General features: G+C 19.6%; 3 protein-coding genes and 2 pseudogenes across 5 annotated transcripts; 1 reads left to right on the forward strand and 4 right to left on the reverse strand.

Moving 5' to 3' along the window:
* Nucleotides 1–636: 636 nt before the first annotated feature.
* Nucleotides 637–3135, reverse strand: PmUG01_00033200 (STP1 protein; the record flags this gene model as incomplete). The annotated part of the gene is made up of 4 exons (XM_029007799.1): nucleotides 637–1254; nucleotides 1493–1716; nucleotides 1975–2983; nucleotides 3115–3135. The coding sequence occupies 4 exons, from the start codon at nucleotides 3133–3135 to the stop codon at nucleotides 637–639; spliced, it is 1872 nt and encodes a 623-aa protein (XP_028858906.1).
* Nucleotides 3136–9415: 6280 nt separating this feature from the next.
* PmUG01_00033300 (fam-m protein) lies at nucleotides 9416–10304 on the forward strand (the record flags this gene model as incomplete). The annotated part of the gene is made up of 2 exons (XM_029007910.1): nucleotides 9416–9511; nucleotides 9648–10304. The coding sequence occupies 2 exons, from the start codon at nucleotides 9416–9418 to the stop codon at nucleotides 10302–10304; spliced, it is 753 nt and encodes a 250-aa protein (XP_028858907.1).
* Nucleotides 10305–11304: 1000 nt separating this feature from the next.
* Nucleotides 11305–12188, reverse strand: PmUG01_00033400 (annotated as a pseudogene). The gene is given in 5 exon segments: nucleotides 11305–11601; nucleotides 11616–11777; nucleotides 11791–11976; nucleotides 12112–12147; nucleotides 12162–12188. Coding segments are annotated over 5 exon segments (708 nt in total).
* Nucleotides 12189–16950: 4762 nt separating this feature from the next.
* On the reverse strand, nucleotides 16951–17776 carry PmUG01_00033500 (annotated as a pseudogene). The gene is given in 3 exon segments: nucleotides 16951–17394; nucleotides 17408–17557; nucleotides 17690–17776. Coding segments are annotated over 3 exon segments (681 nt in total).
* Nucleotides 17777–21190: 3414 nt separating this feature from the next.
* Nucleotides 21191–23747, reverse strand: PmUG01_00033600 (STP1 protein; the record flags this gene model as incomplete). The annotated part of the gene is made up of 3 exons (XM_029008021.1): nucleotides 21191–22306; nucleotides 22481–23581; nucleotides 23721–23747. The coding sequence occupies 3 exons, from the start codon at nucleotides 23745–23747 to the stop codon at nucleotides 21191–21193; spliced, it is 2244 nt and encodes a 747-aa protein (XP_028858908.1).
* Between the last annotated feature and the right edge of the window lie 1348 nt (nucleotides 23748–25095).

The following is a 25095-nucleotide window of genomic DNA, read 5'->3' on the forward strand; positions in this document are numbered from 1 at the left end:
TTTTTTTTTTTTTTTTTTTTTTTATGAACAAAATTCTTATATAAATTAAAACATAAAACGGTCGAACTATGGGAATGTAAAAAAGATACAAATAAATATATTTCTAAATGGGAAAATAACTACATATTATGAAGTAATAGGATAAAATAGAATTACAGAAATTTTTGTAATTATATTGTATTAATTCAAGAATAGTGTTACAATTTATTTATTTGTTTTGTTTCCTTATTCCAAATTATAATTTTTTCCAAGTTTAACATTTTCGGAAAAATTAATATTAACTGCATTTTTGTATAGGTATATTAATATCTTAGTACTTTTATTGAAAACAAGTATTAATATATTGTTTTAATGGATAATATTACAGAAATAAAAAACGTATATATAATTGTAATATATTTGAAGTGCTTCAATTTCAAACTTCATATTTAATGATTTTTTATTTCTTTTTATTACTTATTACTTTATATTCATTTTCTTTATTTTTTAGAGACATTACAAAATTTAAATAATATATTTCATTAACAGACTTTTTTCTTATATATCATCTAGATGTATTTTGGATGTATACCTATAAATTTATAATATCTGTTTTTCTTCTATTTTCATCAGATTTGTCTAGTGCCCCATAGTTAACTACAGAATTTCTATATACGTTATTTCTCTTATCAAGTTTTCTATCTCATTCCTGAAACTATCATTTCCTATATGAGCATGGATTTCTTTATTTTGTATATATCCTAAATCATTGCTGTTATATTCAATTATATTTTCTGTAATTTCTGGCATTTTATCTGAACTTAATCTTTTTTTCAGTTCATTTAAGGAACTATCGAAATATGATTCCTTATTTTCAAAGTTCACCTCCTTTTTACATTCTTCTAATATCGTCATAAAAACTAGAATACATAGCTTTCTTACTAATTTTCGTTTTGCATATTTATAGAATTCTTCATAATTTTCCTTGATTTGGAATTCTTCTATATTCATTAATGATACATAATTTTTAGTATCTTCATTTAGATATTCATCTGATATATTGTGAAAATCCTCTGAGGATTCATTGAAGCATTCATGTTCCAAATATTGCTCTATAATAGTACCCTTTTTGATATCCATTGTTTCCATATATCTTTTTCTTTCTAAAAATAGAACTTTGTGATTTTCATTAGAAGATTTTATTTTTAATTTTACCATTTCTTGCATATAAGCTAGTTCTTTTTTCCATTCATTTTTTAAATTATTAAACCAATCCTGTTTTTCAATTTTTCAGAAATATATCTATGCCTTTCTATCCATTTATTCCATAGAATATTTTGTTTTGTAATATCATTGCTACTTTTAATATTTTCTGTTATTAAATTATCATTTTTAAATTAGGATAGGCATTATATTCCTTTTTTGTGAACTCATCTATGCATATTTTTAAGAATTCTTCTTTGTTGTTTTCCCATTCTTCATTTCTGCATACTTCGAGTACTTCCATATGTACTTCTATTATGGTTTTGGATCTGTCTTTTTTTCGATTTGGCAAGTTTATATTTTTTTTAAATTCATTTATTTTAATTTTTTTTACGATTTCTTTTTCATCATATATTGGGTGTTCTAAATGATCATCTGTTAAAAACTTACTTTTGTTTTTAGAAAATGAAGGTAATAGTAATCTCAAGAATTTCACGTGCCTTCGTTTTATTTTTTTTTTTTTTTTAATCATTCCTATTAAAGCGTACTATAAAAAAAAAATTTCTTATATAATAAATTATTACAGTAATAAAATTTTTATATTATTTTAAAATTTTAATTTTTATTTTACTTTAATAAACAGGCATAATAAAATAATAACTAGTGAATTTATTAAAATTGACGATATATTTGTGTTATTCATGTTTTCTGCTGAACCCATAAGAACATTTTAAATATGTGTATTACTTTTAGGAGTTATATCAAAAGTATTTTATGCAAAATGGGTTGTACCTGGAATTTTAGAGAGTTTAGCAATAAGAGGATATCCTGATGGAAGAATTGATAACGTAGGAAATGGCAGAGCATTATCAGGAGGGGCTTCTTCATTTTCACGAACTACATTTGGTAATGGAGAATCTACTTGTGTTACTTGATATTTATTTTTAGTTCCTGTATGAGATATTGACGTTTGTTCTTGTGGAGATGATGTGCCTGGAATTTCTTTCGCTACATGTTGCTCATCTAAAGGCTCGAATGACGATGATTCTTGAAGTTGAGTTTGTGGATCATGATGAATCTGCTGTTTAGTCTCATTATCAATTATATCTGGAACATGTGTGCCTTCGTTTTCAGTATGAGGTGTTGATGAATATTGATCTTTACCTGAAGCTTCCATTTGTGTATCTCTAACATTTTCCTCAGATACAAAATTACAGCTTGTATCTATGTAGGAGGGTGAGCATTCAAGAGGTTCTTTAAAAGTTTCTTCATCCATTATGTTACACATGGATTTTTTTTTTGTTTTATGACAATCTTTAAATAGATTTTTTTTGTTCTCAAAATAAATCTTCCTATCATCAAGCCATTCCCTATATTCTATACATTTCCTTAAATATTCATTATTACAATTACTTAGGTGATTTTTTTTTAACGCTTTTATTTGATTCAGATGTGTCCTTCTTTTATCACAGAAATCTTCTTCTTGATATTTTAATTGTAAAATTTCTTTATCTTTTTGCTCTAAAATCATAGGACATCCTCCATGATGACTAGTCAGATTATTATAGTAACGTTTCAACCAATGCTTTAATGCTAGTTCCCACATTGATTGATTCTCATATCTTGGTGCAACCTTTTTATTAATTAGGTAATCAGCCAATCCTAAGCATTCTTGCCTAAATGTTTGTTTATTTTTCTCATTTTTTAAGGTAGAAGTTTTATTTTTTATATAATCTTGAATAGCTTTAAATGTGGGTTTTGTAACATAACTCCATGCCGTCAAACCGTGGAAAGTCGAATGCTAAATTTAAAAGAATTATTAAAAATTATTTAAGGATTAATTTAAACCTTAATTGTACTATCACTTTTTTTTTATCATAAATAAATAATATATGCAAAAATTTAATCACATTAAAAAGCAGTTAATATTACCGACGTTATACAATTGTCCATAATGATTCTATATTATACTATAGTTTGTTGTAAATGAAAATATAAAAGAGAAATACAAATTTATATCTTTTATCAATTTAGTATTTTTAAAACTTATATATATTAATTAAAAGAAATTTTTAAATGATCAATTCATAGTAATTCATATGAGAAGTATAATGTAATTGAATACATTAATATTTATTTTATGGATTTTTTTTTTTTACCTTATATATATCATAACTGTTTATATGTCCTAGTAATATTATTATATTAAATCACAGTTAAGTATATATTATTATAAAATAATTCACAATTCACGTATTGAGAAAACGTTAAATAGCTACCTAAATAAAATTACGTATAATATCATGTAACATAATATTTACTCTATAAAAATGTTATTAATATATGTAATGAAGTTTTAATTTATTTTTTATTAACACAGATATATGTATATATAAATATTATTACATTTATTAATATAAATTATACTTTTTATTCTATATTTCCGAAAATATATTATTTATAGTACAAACAATTATTCGTACTGATCGTTTTCTTTTTATTGTGTTAATTTTATACTTACGTTTTGTATAAAATATTATGGTGCTATAATTATTATGTTAATAGTTTTTTATATTTCTACATTATATTTGTATTTGAGAATTAAAAATATATAAATTAAATCACATTGTTTCTATAGTTGTGAAAAGTATACATTATTATAATATACATATAACTTTTCATATTATGTACATGTGAGACACCTAAAAATAAATGATTTATGGTATATAGGTTATGCTATAAGGTAGTTTTAAAAATATACTTCATTATATACATAGATACTTCTCGATATGCCTGTTGTCACTTTTGGATATAAATTATTTAATATTACCAAAATTTAATTTATAAAATGCATTAGTTATATTAAATAATTAAAATTATTTTGGATACTTATACATAATATGAAAAATTATTAGTACACGCTATAGCGCAATTAATTAAATCATATAATTAAAAAAGGTAAAACAAATTATAATCCTTTAATGAATAATAATAATATAATTCCGTGTAAATAGAATAATAACTTACATTATTTGATAAACATACAGTGATATTTCACGATTATTTTTTTGTAAATATTCATAGATATATTTTAATATGCATATTAAAATAATGCTTTTTAGTTTTAGTTTTTATTCTTCATTTGAGAGATATATGAAAATATATTTTTAACACTATATAAAAATGTTTATTTGGCAGGTAAAATAAATAATATAATATGTTAAATCATAATGCGTTTAAAAAAAATAGTTGGTAAATAAAATTACAGAACAGTTTAAACATAACACGAAATTCATTGATTATTCTATCATAATATAAATAAACTATTACATTTTATAATGTTTCATTTGAAATAAAAATATAACGATAAATAATGGTGTGGAAAATAAACGAAAAAAAAAAATATATATATTTTAATATGAATTTTTGTAAATAATTACTTAAGATAAAAAATTCAGCTTTTATATTTATGATTAAACAATTCTTTATTTAAAGAATTATTGGTTTAATTTTTTTTATTTTTTGAACTTATATTTATGAAAATTGTTTGATTTATTCTTTCTTTTTATTTTAATACCTTATAGTCTCTCCCATTTTTTTTTAAATATATTGATTTATAATGATATATATGGGAATATATATAAATAAAATTTATCGTTTTTTAGAATGGTATATTTAAATTATTTTATTTGAATACATTATAAATCTGATAAAAATAATACATAAAATAAATATAAATTGTGGCGATATATAGAAACATAAAAGAAAATATAGCTTATTAAAATGTAAGAAAATATGCTCAAAGAAGGGCCTAATAGTTGTTTACAAAAGTATACAACAATTTTTTTCTATTTTTTTTGTTTGTTTTACTCTTTTATAAGTATATTAAAATATTTTTTTTTTAATATATTTTTAAATATATTTTTTTAAATATATTATTGATTATATCGTATAATCATACATTTTGTGCGTCATAATTAATTTAGATTAATGAAAAATTAAATTAATATATATTTATATGAATTATTGAATATTTTGTTATACTACTACGATCGTTTTATTTATTTATATATTTATAAAGCATTATTTAATATTAAATAAGATATATTGAAAAATTAAATTTTTCATATCAAATAGGCTATTGGAATTCCATTACATATATATATATATATTAATGACGTAGAGCAGGAAGTAACTGGATGTATATATATGATTAATCCAATTTAAGTTTATTAAGTGAATTTAATCAATATATTATAATTTTTTCTTATTTAATATATATAATTGCCGAGTACCCTAGCTGACATGTATGATATTATTAAAAGCCTTTAACTATTTAAATTTATAATTTATATTATTTCATAAAAAAAGTTTTCATAATATACATATTATAATAGTGAATACAGCATTAAAAAAAATATAAATGAAAAATATTATTAAAAGAATTATTTTCTGATAAATATCTTTTGATTTGTACTATAATCTTTTAGTTATATATATAAATATATAGTCGCATCATATTATACAAAACACGTGTTTTTATATATAATTTTATCCATAATTTAATGAATTTTATTTATTTACATTATCCTAATGTAAAATATATGATATTATAGTACAGTTTTAATTAATACATTTTAATCTTAATGTATTATATATTATTGTTTTATGTGTAATTTATATAACATAAAATTGTATGGATTTAGCAAGGATCTTTTAAAATTAGAGTTCTGTAATTTATTATATTTCTTATTATTTTATTATAAGAATAAAATATTATTATGTATGTCTATTTATACATTAAATGATAATATATTCTTACTATTACAAATATTTATGCAATATAATGATAATTCTCTTTATCATCACATCTATAGATAAAGTAACGATTAACAAATTATTATTTTATCCTTTCTATTAATTTTCCATTTATATATAATGTGGATTGTTTCCTACAAGAAGCAGAGTGTATCCTAAAAACGTATATCTTAAACAATAATATGGATATTGGTTATTCAGTTAAAATCTATAATTTTTCTTATTTTCAATATTTATATCTTATAACTTATATTTTGTCATAAAATATTGGTACATTAATATTTTGTATCTTTCTAAAACTTATTAACAAAGATCTTTATATATGAAATTTTTATAGTTTTGTTAGAATAATTCTCTTAAAATATTATATTTCTGGTAATGATTTTAAAAAACGTTATTAGTGCCTTTTTTCTTTTTGGTGTTTTTTTAAAACACCTTTCAATGTACTTGTTCAGGAATTTGTTTTGTAACTACAAAAGTTATTATTATTGAACTTTTATAAATTAGAGTTATTTACACAATAGTGTTCTATATAGTATGTACTGTGAGTTACATATGTATAATAATTTTCAGAACAATGATTATTTCTTTAATCATTTTGTTCATCTAGATATTTCAATATTTTATTTTATTTTTTTATTGATAGCAGTATCATTTTTTAAATGAAGTTAAATAATATTAAAAAATATAGTTATTTGTAAGATATCAATACAACAATAATTTCTTGTAATAGATTATGTGGATTGCAGAATAGAATTATTATTTTTCGTAGGAATAATATGTAGTTCAACAAAAAAAAAAAATATGAAAAATAATAGAGTAAATGTTAATGAAATTATTGGAAATTTTAGACAAATTCGTACTACATATTATTGTAATATGTTTATTCTCGTGTGTTTGACCGCTAGACTGAATGCTTTATAAGAAGAGCAATTCATTAAAACATAGAAGCTTCATACACCTCAGTAAATAAATTTTATAAGTAGTAACCTATTGCTGTTAGTTTTATAATTTTTACAAGTTCCATATTAATATTTGAAAATTTGCAATTTCAAGCAAAAATTATTTATCTCTTGTACAATATATATATATTATTATATCGCAGGTTTGAATTTTTCAAAATTCACAAAAAGTCTATGTATTTATTGAATATTATGAACTTTTCGGAAACAGTATAACATATATATTAAAAAAAAAAAGGGGGTGGTTATGAAGTTTTTCCTTATTTTAAAAAAAAAAATATAAATATAGATAACATAATTATATCTGTAACCTTATAAATGATATATTAAATTCTATATAAATTGAATATTGAAGTGAATAGTTCATAATTCGTAAATATTTTACTATATAACTTTTATAAATATTATTATGATAATATGAAATTTAATATTATTTATTACATAACTATTTTTATTTTAATGTATTATATATATAAAAGGCATAATATGAAAAGCACGTAAATTTTATTAAATTAAAATATATATATATACATATATGATTACACATATAAGCTATTTTATATACACATAATAAGGAGATATTTTAATATTTCCCAAGAAAATTAATATATTTTCTAATGAAATTTAAATTAAAAATAAAATATAAATAATTTAGATAAATAAAAAATACTGTTTAAAAAGGACAAAAAAAAATATTTATAAATAATAGGTGATACCAAAAATGCAAAAGTCCAATTATATCTAAATTTAACATAATTTTATAATATACTGCACTTACGTTTTATAGTGATTTTATGGTATATATTTATGTTTTTGTATATATTAAAAATTGTTTATTGTATATATTATATAGTAACATTATCTGTAATAAAAGAACGAAAACTGAAAAGTGTGAGAAAACAAACAAGTAATGAAATAAGTGTGTTCATAAATATGATATATATACATATATATACAATAAAATAATAAAAATATAATAATGTTAATTTTTTTTAGTTCTAAAATAGGGATATAAATTTATCTATTTTTACTCTTTTTTAATTTTCTAAATATACGCTTAGAATATAGTACTTCTTCAGAACAGTAGTGTAAAGTTATATTTCAGATGTTTACAATAATTTTTGGTGCTCATCATATTTTTACAATTAATGTTCTCTTTTCAATAACGTATAAGGTTTAGAAAAATTTTAGCACAATATATTATCGTTGTTAAAAGTATTTTTAATAGAATATTATTTATTTATATATTTATGTAGGTTTATTATAGAGTAGCAGTAAAATATGTTCCTCACACCTAGCATCTTTATAAAAATAAATAAAAAATAATAATTTCTTCTTAAAATCTTTAATAGAAAAAGTAATGTATCACATATACTAGTAGATTATATTGTTATTTGTTTTAATTGGTTATATGAATGTTATATCCTGTATATTATTAATAAATTTATTACCATTTAATATATTTTTATATAATGAAAAAGAATAAAATATTTTTTAAACATATTATTTTCCATTCCCTTTCTCTCTATTTTTTTTTTTTTTTTTACTTCAATAATATTTCTTTTAATTACATATAATTAATTAAAAATATATAAAATAACTAAATACCTGAATATAATTTTTTTTTTTTTTAAATAACGGTATAAATTAAACTTAAATTAATATCATATTTTTGAAAAAATATGATAGAAAAATAAAAAAATTAAATATATAAGTGATTTTAAAATGCATATTTATTTCGTACAAAAGATGGTAACCTATAAAAAAGATTTTTTAATTGTGTTATTGATTACAAAAGTGGGAATGTATCCAAAGTGTAACTAACAATTTTTTTATAATTTACATAACACAGAATGTTGTTTTTTTTGATTATTATTACTTTTATTATATCGTTACGATAATTAGTATTTTACTAAAAATGATTATTTATCAAGAATATAATGTTTATAAAATAAAAATTATTAACATGAAAAAATAATTAAAATTAAAAATTGTTTTAACCTCTATAGTAATACATTATTACAAATATACTGTATACATTCTATATTATATCGAAAGTTAAATATTTTCAAATAATAGGAAATGAAATATTTTTTCTCTTCATTTATCATGAAAAGGATTCACAAATATATTATTTAATTAGTACACTAAATGAAATAATAAAATAATGTATTAGAATAATTACTAATAAATTTAAATCATTTTATTTTAATGAAAGTTTATTTTTTATAAATATTGTTAAGGTAAACATTTTATAATACCTTTTTAAATGTATATTTTTTTTTTTATATATGTTGCATAATTCATTACAGTTATATACATTTCATTGAGTAATTACGAAGAAATTATTAATTTTTTATTTTTATTTTTAAATATACTAACGTACACCATTATTAATATATTATATTATTATTAATTTTTTTTTTTTTCCAAATATATTAATAATATCAAAGATGTATATCAAGGAACAAAATATCAAATCTCTGTTTTTAATTAAAATTTCTATGCTTATTCTTTTTACTTGGTTATGCCATTTTATAAATGACATGGTATGATAATATTATATAAGGAAATTGTTCGGTATATATTTTGTTAGTGTTTTTTTTTTTTTTATAAATACTACTTTTTATAATGGAATTATTTATTCTATTAAATAAAAAATATTTACATTTTTCTTTTTTCTAGAATGGGTTTATCAAGTCTTCGGATGAAAGTTACACTCTTGGTAGCGTTTTAAAAAAAAGAACTTATAGATTACTAGCTGAATATAAAGAGGGTAAGGGCTCAAATATTGTAGTATTAAAAGATATGCCAAATTATAAAGAGTGTAAAAATAAAGATAAATCTAATAATAAAAAAGGGGGAATACGAAAAAACGGAAAACCCAATAAATCATTAAGTAAGAAGAGATTCTATACAAAACTTACGGATTATAATGATGGAATGTCTGATAGAAAATATTTCCATTTTGAAAAAAAATGGATTAGAAAAAAACATTATGAGCTCTTCCAAGAACAGAATAAAAGAATTAGTGATAAAAATTTAAAAAAAATAAAATTTAGAAGTTACGGATTTGCAGTTGCTGTTTTTTTTCTTTTTTTTTTGTTTGGAATAGGATTCCCTATATTACAAGGTTTGGAGCTGCTTAAGCCTCTACAGACGCAGCTTCTAGGGATATTAAGTGAGATCATAGGTAATCCCACTGTAGTACAACACTTTATTTGTTCAATATTTTATGGAGTACTTATAATAATATTAGCTATAATAATTATAATAACTATTCCTAAGATCTTAATAAATAATGAAAAATATAAAAAATATAAGTTGTTGGATGGAAAATAAATAATTAGTATGTATTATCATGTCAGGAAGTTATTAATATGAAGTAACAACTATAATATCTTTAGATATATGTTCTTTGTAAACATAGCTACAATTGAAGTAATTTTATAGATGCACGTGTGTATATCATATCATGTTTTTACGAAAAGTAAGAAATTATGTTCTTAACTTTTTTGTGAGTTTGAAAGTTTTAAAGATTTTAATTTTTTATTATAAATTACTGCTTGAAAATAATTAAATATTATTGCTTAATATATATATTTGTTCATTAAAATAGATACATATATAGAATATATATAGTAGAATTAGAATTAGTATATAATAAAAAAATTAATATAATTTCATGGATATACTGTAATAAATTATATTTTAAATGAAAAAATATTGTGTCCTATTTGTTATCTTGTTCTGGTTTAAAATTATTATTTGTATATAAATTGAGGAAACTATATAATTAGGTTTTTATTAAAAGTAAATATGTCTTTTTTTTGTATTTATTTGGGAAAAGTGAACGTATTATATAATACTGATATATATATATGACTAGAAAGTATATTTTTACTTAAATTTTGAAACCTGAATAATTTAAACTAAAAACTAAATTACAAATAATTTACTTATATTACAAGAAATATAAAATTATGCACAAACAATTTTTTAAAAAGTAATGAAAAAAAAATAAAATTAATATATTATATAATTGTATTGGTGGAATATATTTTTTTACATCTGAACATATAAAATTTTATTAACATTCGTATTATTATAATAAATTTATAAAATTAATATTTTATAGTAAATACTTCTTTCTCACTTTTTATTAAACTTAGATTAATTTATCAGATAATTTTATGTATATTAATTTAAAAGAATTGTATTATCCAAAGCAGCAGAACAAAATAACAAAAAAATTTTACTAGGAATATCAATAAATAGTGCATATTAATATAAAATAATAACAGATATAATTATGAGGAAATAAAAGTATAGGATCATGTTAAACGTTCGCGAAATGCATAGGGAATGAAGAGCGAAGAGCCTCAAGAGTCCAGCTTGTAGAGACTGGATTTAGGACTGGAATTATGAGTACAATTAAGCTTGCAGTTAAATCATAAACTGAAGGTAATGCTAACCCAGTAAGGCAGTATGAAATTGTGTATTTTTTTTGACTTTTTTGCTTATCATGTGCAGTATAATTCTTTTTGTTTTCATAATTAAAAAAATTACATTTATTCCAGGAGCTCATATGGTGTACAGATGATCTATATTTTGAGTGCAATTTTTTAAAGATTTGGATATGTATTTATTGTTCTGAATATTATCAGAAAGTTCTTATTTTGGAGTTTTTATTTTAAAATTATTCTTAAAATTAAAATCTTTATGTTTTTGAGGTTTTTTAGGTTGCATTAAATAATTCAGTTTATTGTGATAAGAATCATCCTATACTGATTCGTTATCTTGTTCTTGAAAAAGGTTATTATTTTTTAATGCATGCTGTTTTTTTTTCAATTGCTTCAGTACTTTCGTATTTTAAATTATTTATTCTTTCTTTTAAAAATTTATATTTATCTCCATCCGATGCTCTTGTTTCACTAGTTAACAATCTTCCAAATTTAACAGTTAATATGTCATTTCGGTTCAAATCCTTGTTCCATGATTTATCCCAGTTGGCTGAGTAATGTTGAAGATTCATATGAAATATTCCAAAAATATATATTTATATATTATATGAATAAAATATTATTCCCATAGAGAAACATAAAATAAAAAAAAAAGAAAAGAAATCGTAGTATAATTACTATGATACGAGATCAGCGTATTTGAATATCCATATTAGACAGGAAAAAATTAAAGCTTTAATGAAAAAGATAAGCAATTTCGCATTCTGTTTTATAATGTATTTTTTTGAAGTTGTAAAAACTTATATATAATTTACAAGGTATATTTGTTTTTTTTGAAAAGTATGAGTAAATGATTAATCTATAACTTGTTTTAATTATTTACTATTTTGTCGATATAACAAGTCTTTATATTTTTTTATTAAAAAAAAATATAACTGTAGTGCGTACTGAAGTACAAGAAAAAAGTTACAATTAAAAAAAATATATTTTGATAAAGGCTATAATTAAAAATATTATTAATTTATATTATTCAAATGAAAAAAATATAAAACGATTTAATAAGTATTTTAAGGGTAATATTGTATTAATATAATAACACAACATACAAAAATTTTATTTTTAAAATATATATATATATATATATATATATATATATATACGTATCATTTATTGATCAATTATTTCCTTAAGGAGGATATGAAATTAGGTAAAATTCTAGTAATAAAATATACATTAGAATACCTTCGAAAAATATTTTAAGAACAATTAAGGATAGTTCCGTTGTTAAAAAATATTATGGAAATTTTTTTATAAATTTTCTACTAACTATCCTGTTGTAATTATTTTTGATATGAATTTGGTAAAAATTATTAATCAAAAAGAAGAAAAAATATATATATGAATAACAAAATTATTATATATTCAATTTACATTATATATATTATTAGATATTAATAGATTTGATCATGAGTAATTAATAAAAACTAAGATGACAAAATGTAATCATTTAACATATATTTATTTTTATTGTTAATTTATAAATAATATATGAAATTTTTATTTTGTATAATAATTTAGCTTCGTGTTCTCTTAATTCTAAGCAGAATATGTATGTTTATATGTAAAGTCAGAAATACCAGTAACGTAGCGACAAAAAGAATATTAAAACCATAAAATTTTAACTGTAATTATTTGTCTTTTTGTAAGTGTTTCAAAAATACAAACAAAATATGATATAATAATAAAAAGAACAATCAAATTAAACATTTTATTTTAAAAATAATTAAATTTTTTTTTTTTTTTTATATAATAAGATTATTATTATTTGTTAAAAAATTTTATGTTAATTTTTTCCATTGAGAAAGCATTAGTAAAAGAAATTGATAAATTAAATTTAAATATTTTTTAAACATGTTTCAATGTAGTTTTCAAAAAATGTCTTTTTTTTTCATAAGATAAAAATTAGCAGAAAAAAAATAAAAAATTAAAAAGATTTATTCATTGGTTTATATGAATTATTTTATTTATTTATTATAATTTTTTTTTCTTTTTACATCTGTCTTTAAAATAACTCACAAAAAATTATATTTATAAAGCGTATAAATATTTATATTTAAAATAAATTTTTGCAAAGTTAATTATTAAGAATGATCCACTATAAAAAAGCAGAAAAAAAATTTAGGGAATTCTGTTATTGTAATGTAATGTGATACTGAAATTATGCAAATGAAAAAAAGAAAAACAAAATAGTTGCTACTTTTGCTTTATATGTTTACCTTATATGTAAATTTATAATTAAAATATTAATAAAAGGTATAAAAATCCAATATTAGATATTGATAAAAATACATCATCATTTGTTAATTTATGAAGAACAAATTTATCGGAAAAAAAATCATCTTTGAATAGAAGTCAATAACATTAAAAATAAAATAATACAGTTTACGGTTAATTTTTTAATTATTCACTTAGTATTTTAATTTATTAGTTCTATGCATTTGTTAATTATATAGTAATTATTTCTATTTAAGAAAAAAAGAATTAAAGAGTTTTATGAATATATATGTTCTTTTTTATTTATTAGTACACAAAATAAAAATAAGATAAAGAGGTAAATACTAAATTGGACAGATATATACTAGATATCTAATATCGGCATATAAAAAAGGAACTTTAGTTTTGGTTATATCATATTTAAAATGTAAAAAATAGAAAATTTTGATTTTTGTTAAACAATTAAATGTAATTTATTATTTATATATTTCATAAAAATGTAAGTAGTCCACCTAATTATTATAGTACAAATATGTAAAAAAGTTTGCTGTATTATTTTGATGCATTAATCATTTTTTTCTGCAAAAAAATCATAAAATTTTTATAAAATAAAAACATGCATCAGTAGAATTAATGATATTTCGGTAATTCAAGAAAACATTGTTAGTTGCAGGGGGAAAAAAAAGAAAAGAAAAAAGATATGAACATAAACATTATAAAATCCATTCTTTTAAATTTAATAAAATATTTTTGTGTCTATATTATATATTTTTTATATATAAATGATGGTAATTTTTTTATTGCTGAAATTATTTTCTATAGAATAATAGACTTTTTAGTATAATTTTGAATTGATTCTTTCTCTATGTAACTAATTTTTATATAATATGTTAAATATATGTTATGTTTGTATTAAGTAAAACAATAAGGAAATGCTACTACATTATTATTATATTTTACTCATTCTTTATGATATCATCCAATATACAGTATGTACATATATGTATATATACATATATAGTTTAATAAATAATCTCGATAAATTAAAAACTATGGGTATAATATAATAAGAAAGTAAATAATGACTTTTAATTAAATATAAATATGCACAATACGCTGAATACTTTATTCCGTAATAAATTTATGATTGTTATAGAAATATGGGGTGGAAAATAATAATAAATCCTTTCTCATTATGAAAATTTATTAATTTTCTTTTTTTTATGAAATTCTCACTTGTAAAATTCTATGATTTAATTACAATATATACATTTTTTGTACTATCTTTATATATATATTTTTTTTTTTTGTTGTTTGTTACATTTTTTTAAACAAAATTTTCTTATTACGAAATAGAACACATAATGAATTAATAAAATATATTTTTAAATATTACATTTAGTTTCCAATTAGTAAAACTATAAACCAAAAGAACAATAGAGATTCTTCTTTTCATTACAGAATTGGTGTGTTATTAGAATAATACATAATAGAATCTGAATCAAAAAATGTAATTAAGAAAAAAAAGACATTATCAAGTGATGAAGATGAAAATAAAGAAAAGAAAAGAACAAACTTATGTTAGAAAACCTGAGAAAAAATATTAATTTAAAGAAAATAGAAGGATTAGTTAAATTAAAAGATATAAGGAATAACTTAAACAAAAATTTATAGACTTAAAACATCCATTAAACTCTGGAAATAGAATAAATTTATTACTAAGAAAAAAAGTTCTACATCAAAATCTCTCAAAAAAGAGAGGAAATATATTTGAAAATAGTATATTGGATATAGTGCGCTATATAGATATAAAAAAAAAGATCGAAATATAATTAAAGTATTTATAATAAAATAGATTTATGCAATTTATAAATATTACTTGCTATAACACTTTTGAAATTATTACGCTTGTTTCTTTGTTTTATATATCTATTATATAAAGCTTTAATATTCTCTAGTATATGTAATATGAAACTTACTTGTCTTTACATAGATATTCCAAAGTATGTCATGTAATCGAAAAGAATAGATAGTAATGGTTTTTGCCAAAATATTTGTTCACAAAACTATATATATTATGAAGGTAATAGAAATTTTTTGTATTCTTAGTAACAAAACACCTTGAAAAAATATAGCATCAGTATGTAATCTTTATGAAATCACACATATATACGTAAATATTTTGATATGTAATAAGAAAATTATTATGTATTAATAAATAATATTAAAATCAGGATTTATCTTTTTCGTATTTTTGTTATATATTATTATTTCAAGATATCTAAATGTTCTTGTATAGTATATATATATAAATCAATAGAAAGATATATATGGTACGTAAAATATATACATGGGAATCAATTATCTATATTTTGCAAAAATGTTAAAAAAAATTCTGGAATATGAAGAAAAATAGGAATTTAAAGAACGAATAATAACAAAATAAATTAAATAAAATAGTGAATTCATACAAATATGTGTACTTATTAAATGAACATGAAATAAAATTTCTGTTTAAATTATTATAGAAGTAATTCCCTGATATATTAATTTGTCTTATGATCAAAAAATATAATTTGAATAAATTTAAATTTGCATATAAACCATTTTTCTGCTAAATAATAATTATTATGATAATCATTTTCATATATAATTAAAACACATCATATTCTACGGTGCTGTTTTTCTGAATAGAATGATTTTTGTTAATATATAACACACATATGTACATGTTCACTAAATATATTAGCATAAATAGTACAATAATAAATATGAATTTTGTTATTCCTTTAAAAATTTAAGGAATTTATTAAATTACAAGTGAAATAATAAACAAAAATACAATAAATTTCAAATTACATATACCAACTAGTTAAATTATATCATTAGGCAAATAATTAAAGTGCAAATATATTTTATTGATATTCCTATATATATAAATAAAATGTAACAAAATAAGAACAAACTAAGATATTATAAGTTTCATTTTTTTTTCATAGAGCCTGTATAAAATAAATTATATAAAAAAACACTAAGAAATTTAACTCTCTATTTATGAAATAGGGAAAATATGTATAATTTTTAAAGAATTGTTTATTTAAATGTTGAAAGAAATATAATTATTATATTACATAAATATATATGGTTTATATATATATATATATATATATATATTACATTTAATATTGAACGTATGCTAAAATATCTGCATTCGATATAAATATATCTAAGAATTATTCTATTTCATTATCCTAATGAGCGTTGAGTAATGCTCTTTCATAATTTAACCTGTTTTTATTACATTTGTACATATTTTTCCGTAATTTATATGAAATAAGTACTGCTAAAATAAATAGTGAATTAACTATTAGAATTCCAACACCTTCTAGTGGTATGGTAGTGGATGTAGAATCAGCCTTATGCACAATTACTACTTATGCAGTTCCGATAATACTGAATAATATAATTGGATTAATTACCAAAAGAAACCTTGTAAATTGTGCTTCAAATGTCAATCTAGAATTAGTGGATCGTTTATATTCAGTATCAAATAGTTTAACTACCTCTTTTTCAAATAATAAATCTAATTTCTTTATTGGTTTAAAAACGGTTGATAATATACTTTTTTCCTTTTTTAATGATTTTATTTTTAGCTTTCTAGGCTTTTTTTCATGGTTATTATTGTTTTTAAATGTATCCGATTATTCTTTAAATTTTGCTTGAAACATTTTTTTTTAAAGATAAGCCTTCTTTTTTAATATGTACATCTGTTTCTCCATTTAATAATCTTACTATTCTTAAATAGAATGAGTTACTTAGATTAATTTTAACATTATATGATATATCAGATATATTGGTCTAAAAATTAGAGTGAACATTCAATATTTAAAATATTCGGATTAAGGTATGAAAAAAATATTAATATATAAAATTAACATCTATGTTTACAAAAACATGTATAGAAATAGTTAAACATAATTATTATTTTAGATCATAAGTATTCTGGTATATACATATTAAAATGTAAAATGAGTAAAATTGAATGAAAAAGAAGAATTTATTTGTTTTTTCCATCATATCACAAATACTTATAGTTGCTAAAACTTTTGTAATAGTAGACTTTTTGTTTATATAAGTTTTTCATTAATATACAGCGGAAGATAACTTATAGTTTTGTTTTATTATTTTTATAACTTTAAAATTTTAAAACTCTTACGTTTATATATTCAATTATAATTTTGATATATATTCAATAGTAACGTTAGTAAAAAAGCATTAAATATAAATATTTTAGTAAATTTGCTGAGTAAAAATATTATTATTAAATTAATACAAAAATAATAGGATTTCAAATAACATTAAAAAATATATAATAAATGGAATTATAATTGATGTAAAAATAGTTTATTTCAAAATATTTATTTATAATTATATATTTCATATGCATATTAGTAAGCTGTTCTTACAATCTTTTTATGAAAATGGATAGAATATAATAAAAGTACATGGAAGTATTATGCATAATTTATCCTTTAAATATATAATATTTTAAATTACTTTTTTACTCTCAAAATAAAGAAAAATATTTTGAAGTTAACTAAAATCTTATAAATTTTTTATTTAAACAATTTGCTATAAGCATAATTATTAAAAGAACAAAATATATACATTATAATAATTATTTAATAGAATATATATAATGTGCAGTGTATACAATATTAAGGACTTATATATTTAAAAAAAAAAAATCCTTAAAAACCTATTAACTATAATATATATATTATTTGAGGTTACATTTATTGTTGTAGCATATAATATAAATTAAAATGTTTTTTATCTTAATGATATAAAATATTATTTTCTTCTATAATGATAAGATTAAATGCCTTTATTATTAATAGTACAACAGTTTAAGAAATAACATTAGATATAAAAATTTAAGAAAGCAGAAGTTTTTTTCTAATATTATTACTTTTAAAATAGATATTTTAATAAATAAAAACAAATAGTTAAAAAAATATATAAACATTAAAAATGTTACAAGATTAATATATATATATATTATTGACATTTTAGTTATAATTTAACATGCAATTAATATATATATAACATTATATAATAATAAAATACATATAGCAAGATAAAAATACATGATCACCGAAATACAATAAAGCAGCGGAATGAAGATTGTAATATAAAAAAAGAGAATAACCATTATGAATAATTGAGAAATTATTTGTTAAAATTATATAATTTATTTTAAAATAAAATATTAAAATCTTACTAAATTTTTTTCTCATATCATTTATATATTATAATTTAAAAATGTTTCTTGAATATGTATAAATAAGTTTGCTATTTATTAATTATTTTGCTATATAATAAATTGATAATTAATTGGTTAAAATTGTTCATTTATATTTATTTACTATATAGTAAATGTTATATAGATATTAACCTCACTTTTATTATAAGAATATTTGCAGGATAAAATATGCAGAAATATTTATAAATATTTAATGGAAATATCATATGTATGTAAAATTGAATAATAAATATAATTATAATATTTCTGTTTAAAAATTTATGAATTTTAACTAAATTATAAATAAACATTATATTTATTTATGAATAATGTATATTTATATTTTAAGAACAACAAAATTGATTTGAATATAAAAAAAATGTTCATGGAATTTTTTATTAATAAAATTGTTAATAATTTAAATACATTTATGTTAATAGTTCTTTGTAGCACTTATTAGTACTTCAATATTATTCTAGTAATAATTTATTATAAATCTTAATTTGTATTGTTATTTATGACCTGTAAACATGAGTTCCATAGAATAAATCATAAAAGTGGATAAAAAATATCTTAATGAAATTCATTTATGCATGAGTTTTATATATAAAATATGCATTATTATGTTATATTGCGAAATTAATATTATTCAACTTGTATGAATAATAATATCATGGTTAATTTTTTATTATTAATACAATATATAGTGAACCTTTATAAAATTAATAAAAATGCTCAAGAAAATTTAGTTAGAATTTTTATGAGAACTATAATAACAAAATAAGAAATATAAATATTAAGATTATATACTTGTTAATTCATTATGATTATGATATCTTTAATAATATATTATATCTGAATATTAAAATTTTATATATGCATAAATATCATATAATCCTTTTATAGACCTATAAAAATAATAAAGTTATTGCATATATATATATATTTATGAACATCTAATTATTCAAATTAAAGCTATAGAATTGTTTATAATTGCCTTTTAGTATTAATTAAACAAAAATGATCATATTTTATAAGTACTCAAATATATTTTCACATTCCATTTTAGATAGCAGCATTGACTACATATTTAATATAAGGGTTCTCACAGAAGATATATATATATGTATATTTTTTTTAATATAAATAATTTAATATGAGGAATATAATAAACTATTAATAACCAAGTGTAGTGCAACACTGGATCATACAATTATTCAATATTAGTATATTATTACAATATTTCTTATTAATCCAAGAAATATTAAGTTATAATTGTTAGTTACATATTAGGTTAGAAACAGATTCAATAATCTTTTTAAAATATATATATATATATATATATTATAGGCTTCCATTCATAATAATGTGTTTCCCTTTATATTAATATAAAGTCAAAGTAAATTACTAAAATATATAATTTTACTCTTTTTTTCCAGTAATACATTAATAACGATATTATTATTAAAGAAACAAAAATATATTTCATTTTAATGAAAAAAATAATATTATATTTTTATAATATTTTAAAATTAAATTAGATAAAATAATTATAAAGACATTAATTATTTAAAAAAAAAAAATAAATTAACTTATAATAAAGTATGAATATATTTAAATGAATTCTTATATTGAGCACTAATGGGCGATTGAATATTTTAATTGGGGAAATGAGGTTACCAATTTAGATAATGTAATAACGTAACATATATATAAAAAAGAAAATATACATCTTAAAAATTTATGTTATAAATTCAATTTGTCTTATGATTTCATTGAAATAAATTATATATTAAGAAATAAGACAAAAAAATAATTTTTAAAATTTCATAAATTAATATTTTATTATTTAATACATATTAAATAATTTTTTTTTTATATATATATTATTTAAAACATTCTTATTTTTATTGAAAAATGTGTTAATATAACGTTAATATGTATAATCTTTAAGAAATAAAAAAAATTATATAAGCGGAATAATTTTTCAGTATCTTCATTTCAATCTTTATATTTCATGAATGTATTTTTCGTTTAAACTAATCATTACGCTCTTCTTTCTGATTTTTTTCTTTCTGGTATCAGAAACATTAAGATATGTGCTTTACCTTCATCTGAAATAACTTGAATATTGTTAGAGTTTATATTGAATGTACTTTTATGAATTTATAGGAACTATTATTCTATTATTTAATAATATTTTCTGCTATATTTTTATCATCTGTGGAATTTAAATTTGCATCATCCTCTCTTAACCAATCTTCTAGCTCCTGTATAAAACAATCTTTATTTTTATAACCATGAATTTCCAGATTTTCTCTATCCTCTAAAACATTTCCTTTATCTCTATATATGTTATCTGTAATATCTGATATTCCGTCTGAATTTTCTATTGTAATCAATTCATTTATAAAGCTGTCCATACGTGATTCCCTATTTCCTATATACTCTTCTTTTTTGCATTCTTCTAATACCATTATGAGTACGAGTATACACAGCCTTTTTAGCAATTTTATATTTATATATTTCTTTAATTTTTTATGACGTTGATTGTTCTCCAGTTCTTCCATACTTAATAGGGATTCATTTTTATATTCATCTCTTATATTCTGGAATTCTTCTTCAAACCCGTTAAACAACTCATGTTCCAAATGTTGTTCTATAATTTTACCCTTTTTTGATACCCACTGTCTCCACATATCTTTTTGATAATTCATAAAAGGAATTTTATGATTTTCATTTGACAATATTGTTTTTAAATCTTCACTTGTTTTTAAGTGAGCTTGTTCTGTTTTCCATTCATCTTTCAAATTATTAAACCATTCTAGTTTTTTCAATTTTTCAGTAACATTTCCATATCTTTCTATCCATTTATTCCATAGAATTTGTTTGTTTTCAAAATCACTAGTATTTTTAGTATTTTCCACTATTTTATCATTTGCTAAATTAGTACTTGTTCCATAATTTTTATCTAAGAGTTCTTTTAGGCATATTTCCAAGAATTCTATTTTATTAGATTCCCATTCTTCATTTTTAAAATTTTGAAGTACTTCCATATGTACTTCTATAATAGTTTTGTTCCTGTTCTTTCGCTTTGAAGCACTTATATTTTTGTTCAAATTGTGTTCATATATTTTTATATTTTTTACTATTCCTTTATCATAATATGTTGGGTCTTGTATGTAATCATGTAATAAAAACTCACTTTTTTTTTCAGAAGGTGAAGGTAGTTGTATTCTCAGAAAATGCACTTGTCTACTTTTTATCTTTTTTTTTTTTTTAAATCTCCCTATTAAAGAATACTGTAGTATAAATAAAATATATTTATAATATAAATTGCTACAATTATCAAATGTTTATTACATTTTTAATAGTTAAGTTCTATCTTACTTTAATAAAAAGGGAGAGTATAATAATAAATAGAATGCTTATTAAAATAGATGATATGTATGTGTTACGTGAATTTTCGTCTTGACCTGCAAAAATTTTTCAATGTACACATTAATTAATTCAGTTAAAAAAATAATAAAAATATAAGTAGAATTGATTATACCTAGATTATTATTAGCTTCAGGAATAGTTACATATTTAGAGGAAGGAAATGAGCTTTGATGAGATGGAGAAATGGCTTGAGTACTTTGTTGTACTCTTGGAATTTTATGTGCTAGAGGTTGTAATGTAGTCTGGCTTTGTATTTCTGTTCTTGAAGAATTAGAAGCTGTAGAAGGTTCTGATATTCCAGACTGTGTAGAGGATGTAACTTCATACTGATCAGTTCTACTTACTGTAGTTTCTTTTATAGCTGCTGATGGAGCTTTATCTTGAACTTGGGGTTCAGGTGACTTTTGATTTCTGAGTGCAGACAGAGTTTCTTTTGACTTTTTTTCTTCAGAATTAGATGGAATTTCAGGTGTTACTGGATCATTTTCTTTTTTTGTAATTTCAGTTTCTATTTTAGGTTCTGTATCTTCCCTTACATCTGGATTAATTTTTATACATTTGGGAATATTTTTAAATGTGTTAGGATTAAGTACGTTGCATGCTTTTGTTGGAAATACCTTTTTTCTTGAATAACATTTGTAATTATTTTTAATGAAGTCACTTTGACTCTCAAAATTTTTCTTATTTACTTCAAACCATACTTTAAATTCATTACATTTAGTTTCACAAAAAGTATCATTACATTTATATATATTTGGTGTTTCCAAAAAAAGCCGTAGATCTTTCATATACTTTTTTTTTTGTTCACAAAAATCATCTGCTTGATATGATAAATTCAATAGATCTTTATCATTTTGCTCTAAAATCATAGGACATCCTCCATATTTAGTCAAACCATTATAGTTAGATTGAAGCCATTTCTTAAGTCCTTCTTCCCATGTACCTTGTTGAACGTATTGTGGTGCGGACTTTTCATTAATTAAATACTGAGCCAATTGTAAGCATTCATTTCTAAAATGTTCTTTGTTTTTCTCTGTCTTTAAATAAGTTGTTCTTTTTCTAATGTGCTCTTTAATCCTTCTAAATTTCGGGGTGGCAATATATTCTACAATTGAAGAACCTAACCCATAAACGTTCTATATGCAAATGATTTATTAGGAATTATATAAGAATGAGTTTTTGTGTTAGTTTTGTTACCTAATTATTATAATAAATATAATAAATATGCATAAATTTAGATATATTAAAAAACAGTGAACATTACCCATGTAAAACAATTTTCCATAGTAGCTTTACATTCATACTCTAGGTTATTGTAGGTAATAATCTTAAAGTATAATTCAAATATATATATTAATATTTATTAATAACATAATATTAAAATTGATATATATTAACATATAAAATATAATAAACAATTCCATAAAAATATATTAGAGAAATGTAAAAAAATTGAATACATTAATATTTATATCCTTCTTAACTTATTTTACCTTAAATTAATATATCACAACAATGGATATATCCTTACAGTGAAGTGATATTAAATAACAAATATATACATATTTGTATATAAATTTTATCTGCTTTTTATAAGGAAAAATTAATGTAGTTATCAATAAAAAATTATATATATGTATATAAATAAGTTGTATGAAAAATATTGTGAAGAATTATTATTAATGTATTTAATGAGTCTTTTTCTATTTGTTTCTAATACAGATGCATACATATAAATATTATCATCTGTACTAATGTAAATTTTTTTATTCGGTTATTTTTCGATAATAAATAATTTATAAAAAAAATTTCTATAGTATTGGCAATATGTAGACTTTTTATTATTTTACTTTTGCTATTTATTTTCGATATAAATATTATAGTATTATAATTATTTTTTAAAAAGTTTTTTGTGTTTACGGCGTTATATATAGAGTTGACTATTAATAATATAGGAATTATACTAAATTGCTATCATAGTTATGGGACGTATATAACTTTAAAATGAATTTATGACATATAATATCATATATATGTCAATTATCTGAATTTTAATTAATGTATTTATTTTAACATTCTTTAGTGTTAACGTTGTACATTTTATTATCTATATATATCAATTAAGTGTCTACGAAATCTACTTTATTTTAATTATTTCATTTGAACTAAATTTTAGATAATAATATGTATATTTCTTTATAACACTTAGTGAAAACATGTTTAGCTACTTATTCAAAATATGAAAAATTATTAGGATATACTTATAGAAAAATTAATTATATCAAAAGATTGAAAAAACTAAAATTAATTGCAATTTATAATAAAAAATAATAATATTTTAATTCCTTGTAAATAGAATTATATACTACATAAAATATTACAGCAAATATTGAATATTCATACTTATTTTCCTCTAATTGTTCATAGATAAATACTAACAAAAAGATTAAAAGGATATAATTTAATTTTTGTTATTAATTATATTTGATAATTAAACGAAAATAACTGTATAACCATATTAATAAGAATTATTTTTGTATTAAAAATGTAAAAAGCTTAGGAATTATTTTATAATTCTTTTTCAGACAAGTACAGTTAAATGAAATTGCATAACAATCAAAGAGAATTAGATACACCTTAGGTTATTCTA

This window comes from Plasmodium malariae (assembly GCF_900090045.1).
Source record: "Plasmodium malariae genome assembly, contig: PmUG01_00_15, whole genome shotgun sequence".
NCBI lineage: Eukaryota > Apicomplexa > Aconoidasida > Haemosporida > Plasmodiidae > Plasmodium > Plasmodium malariae.